Source organism: Capra hircus, chromosome 3 (assembly GCF_001704415.2).
Source record: "Capra hircus breed San Clemente chromosome 3, ASM170441v1, whole genome shotgun sequence".
Lineage (NCBI taxonomy): Eukaryota > Metazoa > Chordata > Mammalia > Artiodactyla > Bovidae > Capra > Capra hircus.
Window position 1 is genome coordinate 34,265,236 of NC_030810.1, and position 19,101 is coordinate 34,284,336.

General features: G+C 41.7%; 1 protein-coding gene across 4 annotated transcripts in view; it reads left to right on the top strand.

The window, feature by feature from the left end:
* Positions 1-19,101, top strand: part of FGGY (FGGY carbohydrate kinase domain containing) — a 502,898-nt gene that overhangs the window by 181,790 nt on the left and 302,007 nt on the right. For all 4 annotated transcript variants that reach the window (XM_013962793.2, XM_018044764.1, XM_013962794.2 and 1 more), the window contains exon 6: positions 4,689-4,804. In XM_013962793.2, the coding sequence (XP_013818247.2) occupies positions 4,689-4,804 (116 nt within the window). The remainder of the gene's footprint in view (positions 1-4,688; positions 4,805-19,101) is intronic.

A 19,101-nucleotide genomic window follows, 5' to 3' on the forward strand; every position in this document is an offset into this window, starting at 1 on the left:
GTTTCCCATAAAGTGATGGATAAGCCTAATGGAGGATGTGGTGTTGGAGAAGACTCTTGAGAGTCCCTTGGACTGCAAGGAGATCCAACCAGTCCATTCTAAAGGAGATCAGCCCTGGGATTTCTTTGGAAGGAATGATGCTAAAGCTGAAACTCCAGTACTTTGGCCACCTCATGCGAAGAGTTGACTCATAGGAAAAGACTCTGATGCTGGGAGGGATTGGGGGCAGGAGGAAAAGGAGACGACAGAGGATAAGATGGCTGGATGGCATGACCGACTCGATGGACGTGAGTTTGAGTGAACTCCAGGAGATGGTGATGGACAGGGAGGCCTGGCGTGCGGCGATTCATGGGGTCGGTCACACAGAGTCAGACACGGATGAGCAACTGAACTGAAGGATGAGCGACAAACTCCAAGGATGAGCGACTGAACTGAACTGAACTGAATGGAGGATCGAGTTACCAGAGGCACCTGGAACTATAACAGTTCCTGCCTGTTGGGCTCAGTCATCTTTACTCCAGGCACACTCTCTGGCCACTTATTCTAACTGGCTGTGAGATAGACATCCCTCTCCTTGCTCTTATTGGGAATCGCACAGACAGTCTGTGTGGGATGAGTTAGTTATACTATAAACTGTTGAGTTGTTTAGCTGTTGCTGTGTTATGAATCACAGCCAGTGCTCAGTAGTTCAACACAATAATCATTTATCTGCCTCATGGATACAACATTTAGACTCTGTTCTGTAGGGTGGTTCTTCTGTTCTCAGCTGTACTCACTCCCTCAGGTCTTGGCTGCCTGGGGATGTGTGATCCAGACTTGACTTGGTGGTCATTCCTCTACTCACATACCTCTTGCCCTCCTCCTGGGACCAGTGAGCTAACCCTGCATGATCTCACAGCAATACCAGAAGTGCAGTAGAGCAAGCTGAAACATATAGTGCTGCTTTTTGCAGTTATTTCTGCCTCATTCTTTTGGCCAAATCTAGTTGTGTGACAATATCCAAAATCTTGAAGTAGGAAAGAAGGCTCTGCCCACTGTCGGGGTTGAGAGGAGGAGATGCAGCACTACAAATTAAGTGGCAAAGGGTGTGGATATTTAGAGATTCGAAGACGGGGGGCCATGAACTCAACCTATCTCAGCTATTAAGAAATACAGTGAAGTATTTCCAAGTTGTAATGCTACTTCTAAGGAGATAGCCATGAAGTTAGCTTGGAGGTAGTGAGGAAACTTGTGCAGAAGAGCTGGACCATGAGTAAGACATGGAATTTTCCAAGTAGACAAGGACGAGTGAATGGAGCAACACTGAGTTAATGATAGATGGGACAGAGTAGAGGCTAGTCCCGAAAGTCTGCAAATGAATGGAGCATTTGGGGCGTGAAGAGTTGTCCGATATGGGTGGATCATAAGACACAATCCTTGCACACCATATTGTTTCATCACATTGCTCTTTCCAGTGAGTTATCATAGCTTTTAAAATGTCAAGATTTCAGGCATTGAGCCAGGAAGAGTTATCCTATTGCATATTCTTCAGAACATGCTTCATAGGTAGCAACTTTCTTTATACCTCAAAAAAGTATTTTGCTTAAGTCAGGTGAAGGGTTTCACACATACGTGTTGTTTCCGATGGGACTAGTGTTCCTTCAGTATATCCATGCCACTTAGCTTAGCTCAATGTGTCCTGTCATCTGTGATGGTGGTGGTGTAGTTGCTAAGTCATGTCCGACTCTTACGACCCCATGGACTGTAGCCTGCCAGTGTCCTCTGACCATGGGATTCTCCAGGCAAAAATACTGGAGTGGGTTGCCATTTCCTTCTCCAAGGGATCTTCCTGATCCTAGAATCTTCCATCTATGCCATATGCCACATGTGAAAAAAAATAATAAGTAATGTTTGCTTTCAGAAGGCATTGAGGTCTCACAGAAGGTGAGCTCTTCTGTGAAGCCCTCCCTGACACTTTCTTCCCCTTTCTCCTGCCAGTTTCTCCTGCTAAAACTTTTCATTTCTTTCTCTACTTCCTTCAGAACTTTTTGTTAGGATGTGACTTTAGGTGTGATTATTTGATCACTGTCTCCTCAGTTATATTATTGGCCTGTAGGAGAGCAGCAGGCCGACTGTTTTGCATATAACTGGTTCCCCAGCACCTAGCATAGTGCCAGGGTCATAATGACTGAATACTAAATATTTATTAAGTGAATGAGTGAATCAGTTTAATGACTGAATCAGATAGGCCAAAACTGCTGGCTCTATGAAATAGATAGGTTTTGCTTTATTTATAAAACTGCAAGAACTCTCCAGGTTTATCACTTAGCTGGGGTAATGTGGACAGACTACATTTATTCTCCAGAGCTTCCATTTGATCAGTATTCACTGTGGCTTGAGCTCTGGCTGGATGTGAATACTGGTGATCTGGAGATGATTGAGGTAGGTTCTCCTCTGAAGTTACTGCTGGTTTAGTGGGAGAAATAGAGAAGGGAAGGGACAAGGACAATGACTGTGCTAAGTATTAAGATATGGGTATGAGAACCTTGAACTTGGAGAAGGCTTTGGGTTCAGCTGGACCTCCATTGGGGCTTCATAAAAGGGGAGTCTGAACTGAGTCAGGAAGGCTAATCAACAGTCAGACACATAACCAGGAAGAACGTTTTGGGCAGGATGGAGCAGAGGTTCAAGGCACTGGGAAGTGAGCAATCAAGGCCCACTATGGAAAGCTTCAAATAATTCATTAGTGTAGAATGAAGAAAGCAAGGATAGGATCGACAAGAGAGGAAGCTGGAGGTCAACATGGTCATATCACAAAGCGTCATTCAAGCCTAGCTGAGAAGTGGAATTTTTCCTGAAGGGAGTAAGGAGCAATTGACGGGTTTTAATCAGGAGTTGGTACCATCAGATTTTACTTTAGAACGTTTTCTCTGGACAAAATGGAGAATAGATTGGAAGGCTTGGGGCTGTTGGGAAGAAGATAAACAAAGAGCAGTTAATTACTCAGTGTGATAAGGTCTCTAATAGATTTGGTGCTTGCCCTGTGATGTCAGAGCAGGAACATCTAAACTAGAACTGAGGTCTCGGTCTAGACTAAAGGAAGTCATCAGGCTGAAGAATTTTGCAAGCACACAGAAGTATGCAAGCACAGAAGTATGCAAGAATGTGACTTTTTCAGGGCACTCCAAAGGATTGTTTATTGCTGGAATATAGAACACTAAGAGGGAATTGTCTGCCCTCTGATGCCATTTTGCAACACCTACCGTCTTACTTGGGTTTCTCTTACCTTGGACGTGGGGTATCACTTCACGGCTGCTCCAGCAAAGCACAACTGCTGCTCCTGACCTTGAACGAGGGGTATCTCCTCACCACCATCCCTCCTGACCTTGAACGTGGAGTAGCTCCTCTAGGCCCTCCTGCGCCCGCGCAGCCGCTGCTCCTTGGACGTGGGGTTGCTCCACTTCATGTGAAGAGTTGACTCATTGGAAAAGACTCTGATGCTGGGAGGGATTGGAGGCAGGAGGAAAAGGGGACGACAGAGGATGAGACGGCTGGATGGCATCACCAACTCGATGGACGTGAGTTTGTATGAACTCCGGGAGTTGGTGATGGACAGGGAGGCCTGGCGTGCTGTGATTCATGGGGTCGACAGAGTCAGACACAACTGAGCGACTGAACTGAACTGAACTGAACTGAAGAGGGAATTGATAAGACATGAAGCCAGAAAGGAAAAGGCCATCTAGCACTCAGTCTTCCTCCTACTGAATGTTGCTTTAGAGTGCAGTGATCGCATCTATACCAGGCACCTTTTTGGTTTTTTATTTTTCATCACAGAGAATTTTGAGCATATACAGAATAGAGACATTTAATGAATACCCATTTAACCACCCTCAGCACCACAGCTACCAACCCATGGCCAATTCTGCTCCATCTGCAATGTCATTCACTTCCCCTTCACTTGCTATTTGACAGTAGATCCCAGATAATATATCATTTTATACAGCGGTGTTTCAATATGTATCAGTTAGCTAAGAAGCCTTTTTCAAAACATAACCAGAAGTATCAATTTCATACCTAACAGTTAATAATAATGCTCAGTATCATCAAATAGCTAGTCATTGTTTTAATTTCTGTTTATCTCAGGGCTTCCCTAGTAGCTCAGCTGGTAAGGAATCTGCCTGCAATGCAGGAGACCCTGGTTCAATTCCTGGGTTGGGAAGATCCCCTGGAGAAGTGATAGGCTACCCACTCCAGTATTCTTGGGCTTCCCTGTTGGCTCAGATGGTAAAGAATCTGCCTGCAATGTGGAATACCTTGGATTCCATCCCTGGGTTGGGAAGATCCCTTGGAGGAGAGCATGGCAACCCACTCCAGTATTCTTGCCTGGAGAATCCCAGGTAACTAGTCATTGTTGTAATTTCTAGTTATCTCATAAATGTCACATAACTATGAATAGAAATGTACATGCAAATATTTATATATACTGTTTAGTCAGATCTAAATAAAGGGCTGAAACCCTTTTGAAAGTGAAAGAAGATGTTCTCAATCATTAACAGATGTCACTGAAGACTTTTGATTTAATCAGGGGTGAATAATTACTTCAGTTTATTCTGTTTTTTCACTATTGCAGATATCTGAACAAGTGTTTGGCAAAATATAAAGGAAGCCTGGCTCACATTATTGGTTCTACCTCGCTCCTGTTTCCCTAGGTCTCTCTGCTCCCTGGTGTGCAAATGGACATACTCTGCAGAGAAAGGCTGGGACGACAGTTTCTGGAAGATGGTTGGTTTGGAAGACTTGGTTACAGATAATTACAGCAAAATAGGTAAAAAAATAATATATATTTTTCTGATTATATGTACATATACATGAAGATATTGGTGTTTGCTTTTTGTTTGTTTTTGTCTAAATTAAAATACAGGAACACATCCCTATTTTTCAAAGAAGCGAGTAATTTCTGATGGGTAGTCCATGACTAATAGGCCTTTGTATTGGGGCTTATAGTAACTGAACTATGATAATCTGCCTTAAAATGTAGACTCTTAGACGTGCCACTAGACTGGGGAAGATATTTGCATGGAGCAGCTGGAAATAGCATAATCAAAGGTATTTATGGATCATCCCAGTCAGACCTTGGAAAATGTGTTGTGATTTAGGTTCAAGGAACCAGGTAAGGCCGTGAACAGGAAAAAAACAAATAATTGAAGAGATCAGAAATTGGAGGGATCAGAAACAAAGCATAAACTGGAATGTGAGCCAGTTGTTCCTGACTAAAGCCATAGGATCCCTGACTTCCAGTTTTATGTGGCACTAATTAGGTAGTAAAGGAGGGGATGACTAGTAGGAATTTACCTGTAAAATAATTCAGATACTAGGTATATATAATGATAGCTGATATGTTAAAGTTTCAAGATAAAGTTCATATTCATGTCACAGAAAGATGCTTATTTCATATAGTTACTATCTACCTTTCTAGTAAGCTGTCATCAGGTAAGATATTACACCTGGTTAAAGAAAATACTTCTGTATTGTTTAGTGTGTGGGCTAGGAGGTTGGAACAAGAGAATTTTAAAGTACTGTGAATTAAACAGGATGGTAGAGTATTTCCCTTTTATGTATTAGGACTGAGGTAAGTGATTAGCAGGCAGCTCTGCCTTTCTTATAACATGATCTCCAAGTTTGGGTCCAAATTGCTCCTTCAGTTCTCATCAGTTCCCAGCTAGTGATTGGGAAGAAAGAAGAGGACCGGAAGAATCCATCCACATTCCTTTGGAGGAAGCATAACAGAAAAATGGACCACTTCATTTCTGATCACAGCCTGTACATTAGCGCTTCTTAACGAAGCCCCACTGGGCTGCAGGGGTGGCTGGGAAATGTAATTGGCCAAGCAGCCTTGTGGCCATCCACATGACAGACCACAAAAAATTGAGAGCTATGCTGTGAAATATGGGTGAAATATGGGTGAAAACAGTAGTGTCTGCTTCAGTTTCAAACGCCATTGATAACTGAGTCACATAGTAGATTATTTCAGTCCAACTTTTCTCTGGCCAAGTCCTCATGACTACTGTCATACATTTCGAGAATATAAGAAGAGAAATATGAAAGACCCAAGTAGCAATTGTACTGCTGTGCTGTAGACAGCATAGCTCAGCTGAGCATGGTCTGCTCAACTACTCATAGCTAGATCTAGGGAAAAAAGAACCCTTCTGTACTTTCTGTAGCTCAACTGAAACCACTGTAAGACTGGAGCTTGTGGAGAAGGGCAGGAGCTTGGGACCAGAGGAAGAGATGGAGAAAGCACACCAGCGATCATTAGTCATTAGTAGCATTCTAAGTCCTTCGGTTGGTGGTTTGGTAGGTGATTAATTCATTTATCTCATTTGGCCCTCACAAACCTATTTGTCTAACTATTTCCATTTTTCAGATGGAAAAACTGAGATTCAGTTCTTTCGTCTGCTCTTGTAGGGTCATTATTAGGACCGCAGTCTTTCCTACCAAAGCAGACGTCCTCCTTGGGCTATTGGAGACTTGAGGGGACTGATGTGGCTGTATAACTTACCTCCAGCAGGGTTAGGCACATTTCCAATATTTAGCATCTAAATCCAGTTTGAGCTTCATTGAAACAAACATCCATAGTCCATACTTAGATTAGAGTCTGAATGTGATAGACCCTCGACTGATGAGAGGATATAACTTCACAGGGTATAAAAAGTGTTAATACTTTAAAGCATATAGTACCTTAAAATTCTGGATAGTCACACCACTTGGAGCCAGGCAGCCAGACAGAAAAATGATACTAAACCAAAAGCTTCTGGAGGGCAGGGACTGTATCTGCCTTACCCTTGAGTATATTGGCATAGATGTTGATAAATATCTCCTGACAGAATGTGTACAATATAGGCCTAGTTGTTTGAATTGAGATGGACTGGGAAGTTCAGTTCAGTTTAGTTGCTCAGTCATGTCTGACTCTTTGTGACCCCATGGATTGCAGTACATCAGGCCTCCCTGTCCATCACCAACTCCTGAAGATTGCTCAAACTCATGTCCATCGAGTCAGTGATGCCATCCAACCATTTCTTCTTCTTTTATCCCCTTATTCTCCTACCTTCAATCTTTTCCAACATCGGGGTCTTTTCCAGTGAGTCAGTTCTTCACATTGGGTGGCCAAAGTATTGGAGCTTCAGCTTCAGCATCGGTCCCTCCAATGAATATTCAGGACTGATTTCTTTTAGGATTGACTGGTTTTTTCTCCTTTCAGTCCTAGGGACTCTCAAGAGCCTTCTCCAACACCACAGTTCAAAAGCATTCTCTGGCACTTAGCTTTCTTTCTGGTCCAACTCTCACATCCATACATGACTACTGGAAAAACAATAGCTTTGACTAGATGGACCTTTGTTGGCAAAGTAATGTCTCTGCTTTTTAATATGCTGTCTAGGTTGGTCATAACTCTTCTTCCAAAGAGCAAGGGTCTTTTAATTTCATGGCTGTGGTCACCATCTGCAGTGATTTTGGAGCCCAAGAAAATAAAGTCTGTCACTGTTTCCATTGTTTCCCCATCTATCTGCCATGAAGTCATGGGATCAGATGCCATGATCTTAGTTTTTTAAATGTTGAGTTTTAAGCCAACATTTTCACTCTCCTCTTTCACTTTCATCAAGAGGCTCTTTAGTTCCTCTTTTCATTCTGCCATAAGGGTGGTGTCATCTTCATATCTGAGGTTACTGATATTTCTTCCTGCAGTCTTAATTCCAGCTGTGCTTCATCCAGTCTGGCACTTCTCATGATGTACTCTTCATAGAAGTTAAATAAGCAGGGAGACAATATACAGCCTTGACATACTCCTTTCCCAAGATCCAACCATGTCCTTGTCTGGTTCTAACTGATGGTTCTTGACATTTCTAAAGAGGCAGGTAAGGTGGTCTGGTATTCCCATCTCTTTCAGAATTTTCCACAGGTTGTTGTGATCCCCACAGTCAAAGGCTTTGGCGTGGTCAATAAAGCAGAAATAGATGTTTTTCTGGATCTCTGTTGCTTTGTCAATGATTCAACGTATGTTGGCAATTTGATCTCTGGTTCCTCTTCCTTTTCTAAGTCCAACTTGAGCGTCTGGAAGTTCTTGATTCATGTACTGTTGAAGCCTCGCTTGGAGAATTTTGAGCATTACTTTGCTAGCATGTGAGAGGAGTACCTCCTTATCAGCTCTAATCTCCAAATGCAATCACATTGAAGGCTATACCTTTAACATAAGAATCTTGGGTACAGAATGTAGCCTACAACCCCAGGGTACTAGTTCATTAGTCATTGGCACTAAAGCAGGGCCCCTAAGTCCTAATTCTCCAGTCTGATATTCTGGAGGTCCCATAAGTTCCCTGCCTCGAAGAAGAATCATCAAGACTAGGTCCCAGGGGCAGGACTATTGTCATCTAATTGAAGACTGCAGGAAAGTTGGATCTAAAACATGGAACTGGGAGCAAGGATAGTTTTAGTTTTAGCATTAATTGTGTGAACTTAGAGGAGAAGGCAATGGCACCCCACTCCAGTACTCTTGCCTGGAAAATCCTATGGACAGAGGAGCCTGGTAGGCTGCAGTCCATGGGGTCGCTAAGAGTTGGACACGACTGAGTGACTTTACTTTCACCTTTCACTTTCATGCACTGGAGAAGGAAATCGCAACCCACTCCAGTGTTCTTGCCTGGAGAATCTCAGGGACAGGGGAGCCTGGTGGGCTGCCGTCTATGGGGTCGCTCAGAGTCAGACACGACTGAAGTGACTTAGCAGCAGCAGCAGTGTGAACTTAGACAAGTCTCATAATGCTTTTTTAAATCTCTATAGTCTTGTCTATGAAAGATATAGTTAATGGTAGAATTAAAAGTAATAGTGTATTGTTTCTGAGATGTGGTACTATTGCATCACAAACATTATCTTTCAAAATTTTCATAACAAACTTATTTTTAGTTATCCTGTTCTACAGCTGAAGCAGCCAAGGTTCCGAAAAGAATGTCTAACCTATGTTTGCACAGTTTGCAAATGGTAGAGGCAGAATTCAAACCTATGTTTGGAGGATTCCAAATCCTGCCTTAACCATGACACTGTATTGACTTCTAAATAATATTGATTGGGGTCTATAGTAGGCAATAAATAAATGCTAAACCTCCTTCCCCTTCTGTATTTCAAGCACATTTCTATGTGTTTTTATGTACCTTGTTGCATGTGATTTTCACAACCAGTGACAGAAGTGTACTGTTACCTTGTTTTTAGATTAGAATCAGAGAGAGAAGGAGCTTTCTGTAACCACATGCAGAATCAATAAGTGATGTCCAGAATTAAAACTTTCCCTGTGGGATAACCTAGAAGAGCTAATAGTTTACTGGAACACAAATTTCAACTTCAGTTGCTTCATTGTTTCAGTGATTTTTAAAATTTATTTGCCCACCCTTTCCCTCAGATTTAGTTGTTTGTTCCTGAGTATTCCCATCGTGTGTTGAATGCAGCTTTATTTTAGTATACATTGATTACCTGTTAGATATCTTGATTTTACTGTAGACTGTAAGCTTCTTGACCTGTGAATTTTCACTTGTTTACCTTCATATTATGGTCCCAGCACAAGACATGGCACATTTTAGCAGCTAAATTACTCTTTGATTAGTAAGTGGATAAGGATAAATGAATGACTTGGGTGGCTGGTACTGGGATATCCACAATTTTCACTTCTAAAAGCTCTAGTGTGCTTTACTAATTTTAGCAGGATTTTAGGTGGCTTGGGTCCAACCTCAACTCTGATTTTCTGATAATTTTCATCTTTTTGTGTTCCCCTCCCCGCTCCCAGCACAAGATCCATGTTTAATAAGTATATTAGCTCTGCTAATAGAGCAATACCTACAGGAAATATTCATTAAAAGTCTATAATGTTAACCTCACAGAAAGTTTCCAGAGTAACTTTATTAGATTTTGCCTGTTAAGTTAATGGATTTTTAATGGATGTCCTAAAGAGACATATCATTAACCAGAATATTGCCATACATGAATTAAAACTTACCCATTCATCAAAATTATTTGTGTGATGTTTCCTTTGATTTCCATTTCTGATGACTTGAGTTTGTAGTTTCAGTCTGAACCAGAAGTGGAAGATGTTAAAGAGATAAATATGGACTCCCAGTTGTGACTTTCAGGGATTCCTCTGGAAGTTACCTCCAGACAGTCTGTCGCAATTCTGGGAACTATGAGAAATGTATCTTGGAAGCTTCCCTATGAAGTGTTAAACATTTCCAGTGGACTCATTGCCCATCAGACATGGGCAATACAGTACAAAACCTTTTAACAGATTTGAACAGCACATCATGGATTTGACCATTAATATAATTACCATAATTCGTTCCGTGTGGAGCTTTTAGCCAAGTCTTTACCAGCCTTCCTGGGCTCATGCAGTAAATAAATGCTTTCCCCGAAAACTGAACACCTCAGCAGCTGATAGTCTTATGGAGGGATATTTTTCAAATAAATTATTTATGAAGTGTAAGTTAAGGATCAAATGCAATATTTATATAGTGCATTTCAAGGACAAGGGAAGAAATTTACAATGTTTTATGTAACTACTTGCAAATTTCCAAAGATAAAATGTTACCACTTAATGCTTTCCTTTAGGGAGGTATTTGGGTGGTTTGGTTTGGGAACATTATACAAAATAAGGGAAAAAAACAGTTTTGTGAATCAGAAGAATATAGTAGACATTTTTTCAGACAGTTAAAACTATACTAGTTGATTTCATATTCAGAATTGATAGAGAAACCTCAAGCCCAGTATTTTGTAGGGAATTATATACCCATAGTCCAGCAGCAGCAGCAGTCCAATAAAATTATCTGTGTCAATAGATTTTGACCTTCCCTTCTGCGTGCACCATTGCCTTGTTACCTATCTGATCCTAAACATCTATCAAAAGCAAATAGGAAGGAAGAAATCAACAGGGAAGAAGGATCCTTAGGAAGAAAAGCAGCATCCTATCTGTTCTAATTGATTATCCAGGCTCTCTTTAAGCATGTCCCAGTTGCTTTTTATCTTCCTGGGAAAAGTGTTTCATTGTGTTATTGGGGCAGGCCATTTTATGAATGTGTACAGCATGGCTGAATTATAGAGTGGTAATTTGCATTACAGAAAAAGCCTTGTAATGCCTGCAAGGGTATAGTGTGTTAGCTTATAGATCACTTGTTTTCTGGGGTCAGGGAAGCCAGACAATGCAGAAACTTAAAGTCCAAGTAGAAGGAGTTATTAACTGTTACATGAGAGGCAGAAATGATGATGAAGCAGATGTAAAGGGGACCATTCCTTAAGAAGAGGGAGGCTACATTTTTTATCTTGTTTCCTCTCCCTTTATGAGACCATGTTTTAGGCATTGGACACTGTGGGCCCTTTATCTGGCACTTAGTACCTACTGATGAAATATGTACTTGAATGAGCGAATATGTGTTTGAACAAAGTATTTGATAAATAAGCTCCTCTTTGGCTTCAATTGCTCCTGCTAGTTGGGAACAATTAACCTAACAGTTAATGGACTCTGTACCTCCTTTTGAATTAAATGATAGTATTAGATGATAGACCATGATTTTGTTTCATAAATCCAGTGTTCATAGTCTTTTTTTCACTAACCCGTTTGCCACTTAAGCAGGGACTCCTGTGGAAGACACACCCCCACCTGAATGAGAGCTCATTCCTACAGCAAGTCTGTCAGAGACTTTCCTAAAAGGAAATATTATCCTTCAGAAAAAACACCCCCAAAGCAACATGCACAACTTATTTTCAAGAGATTGAGAATGTCATGTTTTAAAAAAGTTTACTAATTTATTTATTTTTGGCCGTGGTGGGTTTTCATTGCTGCTCGGGCTTTTTCTCTAGTTATGACAAGTGGGGGCTCCTCTGTAGTTGCAGTGCACAGGTTTCTCATTATGGTGGCTTCTCTTGTTGCAGAGACTGAGCTAGAGCACAGGGGTTTCAGTAGTTGTGCAAGCGTTCTCTAGAGCACAGGCTCAGTAGTTGTGGCGCACGGGCTCAGTTGCTCTGCAACATGTGGGATCTTCCTGGACCAGGGATTAAACCGATATCTCTTGCATTGCAAGACAAATTCTTTACCACTGAGCCACCAGGGAATCCCTGAGAATACCACTTTTTTCATAGAGTAAAATAAATCCTGCAGTTAACTGAAGCTGCAGTTTAGATATTTTTGTCCTTTAGGCTTAAAAGTATAGCTTAAGGATCTTGACTAATGACGAGTACGTGTTGGGAACATAGATCTGCTAGTATTCACCACTGTTCTGCCTCAGGGTCTAACCAGTTGAGAATATTTTACAGAGACACCTGAAGCAAAGTGTTGTTTTGATTTTGGTTAGACTAAGTTAAAGAACATGGAGGGAATCTTATCCTCTTTTCTGCTCCTGCCTGGGCCCTGGAAACTGCATGGTACTGACTTGATCCATTCATTGGCAGGCCAAGGAGCTGGGACAAAGACACAAGACATCTGGCTGGGCTTGTTTCAGCACTTGATTTGCCGTTTCATCTGCTAAATTCAAACTTTAGACTCCAAGAGCCCACTGGCCTGGAGGTGGTTCAAGAAGAGACATTCATGCCACGCCTGCACTGACCCCTTTCAAGGCTGCGGCTCTACTTCCTCGTTAAAATGGCCCCATGGTGTTGTTTTTTTCCCCCAAGCCTCATGAATCAGTTGGGCAGTTCCTTTTCCTGGGATTAAATAAGAGTATAGAAGTAGGAAATGGGAGTACTTCTGCTAATTCTACCACATCCTGGGGGAAGGAAGAGGAAATCGCATTGTGGAAACATACCCAAGGAGTTTTCACCAGTAGTATTTATCAGGAATGATGTTGGGAGCCTGCGTCCAGCAATAGCATCCATAGCTGTGGATATTATAAACTCCTTGTGTCTGTGAATACTCAATGTTCTGAATTTGCCCAATAAAACTAGACATGTTTACGAGGATTTATCCATTTGTTCCTTAGAATGTGAGACTTGCTTGTCATTTCAAGCTTTGCTGAACTGCTTGTCGCACCATCTTGGTATCACAAGATGTTAGTGCTGTTTTTGGCAATTTACATTGGGATGTCTGGAGGAACCATCAGCCGCAGGTAATTGTAATATTTTCTAGGCTCTGTAGAGTCTGTTGTACTATCTCTTCCTTGTCCTGAGGGAGACCATCCCTGTGGATGCTGTGGACTAGGCTTTACCCTTGACCATGAATCTTTGGTCTTATCCTTTCTACTCTTATCATCTTTTTCTTTCTTGTCCAAGTGCCAGAACAAGGTCTTTCCAGGACTTGAGACAATAACATATCCTTTGAGTATCATAGTATCTTACTTTACCCTTTAAAATTAAACTTCTTCCTGATGGGAAATGACCTAGAGGTCTTCCTGTCAGTTAGTGACCTATCCAATCATGCATCCATCCCTTTAGCCATACTACTGAGTGTTTCCTGTGTGCTAGGTGCTGGGCTAAGTACCAGGGATAGAAAAATTGGATTCATCATGGTCCATCCCTTCAGTATCTCACATCTGTGGGCTGAGGAGTGGAGATAATTGAATTAACATTCTCAGTGTTTTTTATGGTTTTCAGTAATCTAGAGATGTACAAATTACTTGGGCAAGCAGAGTAGTAAGTCACCAATAACTAGAGTTTGTATCAAAGAAGTCTTTGCATGAGATGGCATTTGAGATGTGTCTGAAAGAATATGAGTAGTATTTCACCAAGAAAAAAGGGAAAATGACCTGTGAGGCAGAAGAAACAGCACAGACAAAGGCATGAAGATACAGAAGAATGTCAGTGAATGGTTGGGTGTCGCTGGAGCAGTGGACTTGGCATGGGGTGGGGATGAGTGGCAGAGGATGGGATAGGAGAGGGGACTGGGTTTAACTTCTAATGACATTTCTATCCTTCCTTGAATATGGGGCCACTGGTAAGAGACTCGGTGTCAAAAAATTGGCTTCACTGCTCTCAAGAGATGGTTCCAATAATTATTCCTGCCAATGCTATAAATAAAGTAGATAAAAGTGAAGGAGTTGTAGGAGTTTTGTAGCTCCTATGAAACTGAGAAAGTGTGTGTGTGTGTGTGTGTGTGTGTGTGTGTGTGTTTCCCAAGCCCATTTCTTTCCTTCAGTTACATATAGTACCCATTACCTACCTTCCCTTCCATAAAGTTTGTTGAGAAGCTTGAATGAGATATCAGATCAAAAGACAATGTGATTTACAAAACCTGTAGACATGTTATCTGTTATCATTTGTAAGTGTGCCTTGGCAACTAGAGGACAACAGTCTTCACTCCCCGGACACTTGTTTCCTATCAGTGGGCCTGAAAGAAGTAACCATGTTCCCTACTCTTCAGCGCCCTTAGATTCCCAGAAGTACTGTTTCAGCTGCTGGTGCTTCCAGGAATAGCCCTGCAGAGCCAGAAGGATAAGGGAACAGTGATGACCACATCAGGTTGTAAAATAATGACTGTCAGAGGTTTTGCTCTATGTAAGGTTTCGTGGAACTGCTCCTCTTTTCAGCATGGCATCTGGAAAATAATTGGGAGCCTCCCCAAAGTGAGGTCAAACTCCAGCTTCTTCTCCTACCACTGGACAGCCAGTGAGTACCAGAGCCAAAAGAAATCTTGAAGATTTTGCTCTAATGCCCTCATTTTATAGATGAAAAACCAACACTCGGGGAGTCAGGGTGAATTTCTTTCATCTTGCAGCTTCTTAGTGACAGAGCTGATATCAGAAACCAGATCTTCTGACCCCCAGTTCCATTTCACAACTCCTTGTCAACTTTCCTCTTTGACATTTTTCAGTAAATTTTGGTCATTTAGCCAATCTGGATACTATCACTTAAAAGGGAGTAAGCTCTAGAAGAATGTCACTGAGGGAAAGACCTACATAGGTGAACCCAACCATTGTCCAGTGTTCAATCTTGAAGATGCAAAAACTGCTTTGCCCAAGACAGCTGGAAATGGTTGGATCTTGGACCGTATCAAGCAAGCTTTCAAGTGACTGATATAAATAAAATAAGTAATATATTAGTCATTGCCAATTTTAAAGTTTAAGGCCTCCCTGGTGGCTCACTGGTAAAGAATCTGTGTGTCAATGCAGGAGACAGGAGTTCAATCCCTGGTTCAGGAAGATCCCCAGAGAAGGAAATGGAAATCCTATGGACAAAGGAGCCTGGCAGGTTATAGTCCGTGGGGTTACACTGAACAACTACAAATTTTAATGTTTAAAGATGCAGTCACCAGAGTCAGATGCCTAAGTTCAGTTCTGGCTCGGTCATATGTGATTTTGCATGAAGTGCTTGATTTTTCTGAGCCTTAATTGGTATATTATGAAGATTAAAGGAAATATTGCAGGTATAGTTCCTAACACATCCTATGTCCTCAGAAAACATTAGTTCTTGGTATCTTAACAGCTGTCTCTTCTGAACACAAACTCTTCTCTAAGTGACAGATCATGTCTTCCAAGACCATGATCCCATATAATTATTACCAACTTATAAATTTGGGGAATATCTTTTTCTGAGCTTCACCTTTGGATTCCCACAGCATTTTCCCCCCAAAATTGGATATAATAGACTAAGCAGATGTCTGCTTCTAAATCATAATCACATTCTTAACTCTTTAAGAGGCTGTGTGTGTGTGTGTGTGTGTGTGTGTGTGTGTGTGTGTATGCGCATGTGCATGCTCAGCTGTGTCCAACTCTTTGTGACTCCATGGATGGTAGCATCTCAGGCTCCTCTGTCCATGGAATTTTCCAGGCAAGAACATTTGAGTGGGTTGCCATTTCCTACTCCAGGGGATCTTCCCAATCCAGGGATTGAACTCATGTCTCTTGCACCTCCTGCATTGACAGGCAGATTCTTTACCATTGTGCCAACTGTGAAGTCCCTTTAAGAGATTACCTTGATTGAATTATAGGTTTTCCTTCAGTCCCATAGCTGGCAACTTTTGTTTTGTTTTTTTTTTGATGAGCAAAACAGCACATGCTGCTGCTACTGCTAAGTCGCTTCAGTCGTGTCTGACTCTGTGTGACCCCATAGACGGCAACCCACCAGGCTCCCCCGTCCCTGGGATTCTCCAGGCAAGAACACTGGAGTGGGTTGCCATTTCCTTCTCCAATGCATGAAAGTGAAAAGTGAAAGTGAAGTTGCTTAGTTGTGTCTGACTCAGCGACCCCATGGACTGCAGCCCACCAGGCTCCTCCATCCACGGGATTTTCCAGGCAAGAGCGCTGGAGGGGGGTGCCAGTGCCTTCTGTGACAGCACATCAGTTCAGTTCAGTTCAGTCGCTCAGTCGTGTCTGACTCTCTGCGACCCCATGAATCGCAGCACGCCAGGCCTCCCTGTCCATCACCAACTCCCGGAGTTCACTCGGACTCGCGTCCATCGAGTCCGTGATGCCATCCAGCCATCTCATCCTCGGTCGTCCCCTTCTTCTCCTGCCCCCAATCCCTCCCAGCATCGAAGTCTTTTCCAACGAGTCAACTCTTCGCATGAGGTGGCCAAAGTACTGGAGTTTCAGCTTTAGCATCATTCCTTCCAAAGAAATCCCAGGGTTAGCCACAGGCAAATAAAAAAATACAGTATGCATTGGTAATAATTAACTGGGAAACTCAGTGACTAATGTTCCTACAATGCTTTACAACTTTAGAAGAGTTTTTTTTTTTTTATCATATACTATCATATTTATATTTCCCATCAGCTCTGAAAAACAGAGTTTACATTTGGGAGAACCAGAAATCACAAGCTTTCAAATCAGAAGGACCAGGGATCAAATCCCAGAATTACCACTTGGCTGTGGAACCTTGGATATGTCACTCAAACTCTCTGAGACTCAGTTTCTTCATCTGTTAAACATGTATAGGAATACCTGCCTTGCATTGTCCTTATGAGGGAGGGGGTTTGTATGTGTGTGTTGTGGCTTCTGTTAAGACCCTGGCAAACAGTAACTAAGTTAACCAATGCAAGTTTCAGGACTCCATAAAATATCATAGTAGAACTAACAGTGGGCTGCCCTAATGCCAAATCCTATGAATAACTAAAAGGGACTTTTGGTAATTTCATTAAGGGGAAGGGAAAGTAAGAAGGTTGGGCTAATGGGATACAAAAACATGGTAATAGGAATGACAGTGTGAAAAGAGAGGAAAGACTTTCATTTTTCTTCTTTGCTTTTGTTCGTCAAATTAACAGTACTAAGCATTGTGCTCCATGCAGGAGAATAATGGTGAACCAAAGCCAACTAGACTTCTGTCTTCCTAGAGGGTTTAGAGTAGTGGAGAGAGCATTAACAACCCATCACAAAACTGCCACTGAGGTAAATGCTACAAAGAACGGGGAAAGGGGCTTCAAGAATATAAGAGAGAATATGAACTTGTCAGAGAAACTAGGAAATGTTTGAGAAAGTGATGTTTATGTAACTTAATGTGCATTAATGCTGTGAAGGGGCATGTGAACAGTGTTTCAGGCAGAGGTGACAGCATTTGAATAACTCTGTGGCGGGAGGGAGCATGGTGAAATTAGGCTACTGTGGCCTGAGCTGAGAAAGTTGGAAATCTATGGGATGCAAGATGCTGAAATCATTATTCCAGAGAACTAGCTTCATTCAGACCAAGTGTGCCTGAGAAAATAAAACCTTAGACAGCATTTTGACCGTCTCAATCAGTTTTTTGTCCAGCTGGGCGTTCACAATGAAGAAAATAAGTTTTAGATGTGATCTTGGAGCCCCTGGGAATAAAACTGAATTGCTGCCTAGAGGTAGGAAATAGTCATACTTTATCCCAATTTTCCAAAGTTTAGTCCCTCAAAACTATTGATCTGTGTCCTTTATATAAATGATATAAGATATCTTGGTTTTGGTTGTTAAGCCTATAATTGTGAAAGAGAATGTCATTAGGAGGTAACCCGGGTTCACTGTGAATAAGTCCTGCTACCCTGACCCTGGGTGTTATCTGTTCTTGACATTCTTTTCTCAGTAACACTCTCCCTGTCTGGTAGTTGGTACATAAACCAAGCTCCAGTAGCACCTGGTACTTACATGTTGTGTGTCTGCCTTTATATCTTCTTGTAGACTCTCTTTTAAGACTCCTTGTCTCCTCTCTGTGACCTAGCATCACCCCAAAATGAACGTTTAATAGGGGCATAGATGCATGGGGAAGATTAATTCCAACACAGAATTCTTAATTTGCTCACACAGCCCAGCCATACAACATGTTGTTCCTTTGGGTATCTCCATCTCAGTAAAAGGTACCACAATTCTCCAGTTGGTCAGGACCCAAATCTACAAGTCACTCTTCATGCTTCTTTTTCACTCACACTTTACCTTCCAATTCATCAACAAGTCCTTTCTGTTTGACCCCAAAAGGAACCCAGAAGTAGGCTATTCTTACCCTTTTCCATTGTTACCCTCCCAGTTCATAGTACTTTCATCTGTTGCTAGGTTAATGTCCCAGCCTCTTCATTGATTTCCTTGATTATGTTCTTCCCTCTGATAATCTGTTTTCTACACGGCAGCCATAGTATTATTTTTAAAATGTGAATTAGATCATGTTACTCCCCTGCCTAAATTCTTCCCAGCCAGTGGCTTTTCATTACAGTAGGGGGAGGGGAAAAATCTAAATCCCTTGCCATGCTCTACAAGGTCACATGTGATATCTCCCTCTCTGTCATTTTTATTGCTTACCATGACTCCCATAGTCACCATTCAACCATGGTAACCTTTCTGTCCTCAAAGATTTCCAGTATATATTTCCTTTTCATTGTCTCTGACTTCTCTCTGGCTCGGTCTTTCTCAAAGTATCTTCATGGCCATCTCTTTCTTTTCGGGTCTGAGCTCAGATGTCATTAGAGAAGAGCCTTCCTTTCCCACCCACGCTGCCACCCCTGCTCTACCCATATTCTGTTTCTTGGTTGTATTTTCTTCTCAGCACTTGTCACTATGTAAAATTACCTTGTTATTAAATATATTTATCTGTTTATTGACAGAATGCTCTTCATTAATTGTTATTGAATATATAAATGAGTTAATTATTTAGAATTTTGAGAACATGATAGATAGATCAATAAAATGGCATAGAAGAAAAGTATCCTGCATTCAACAC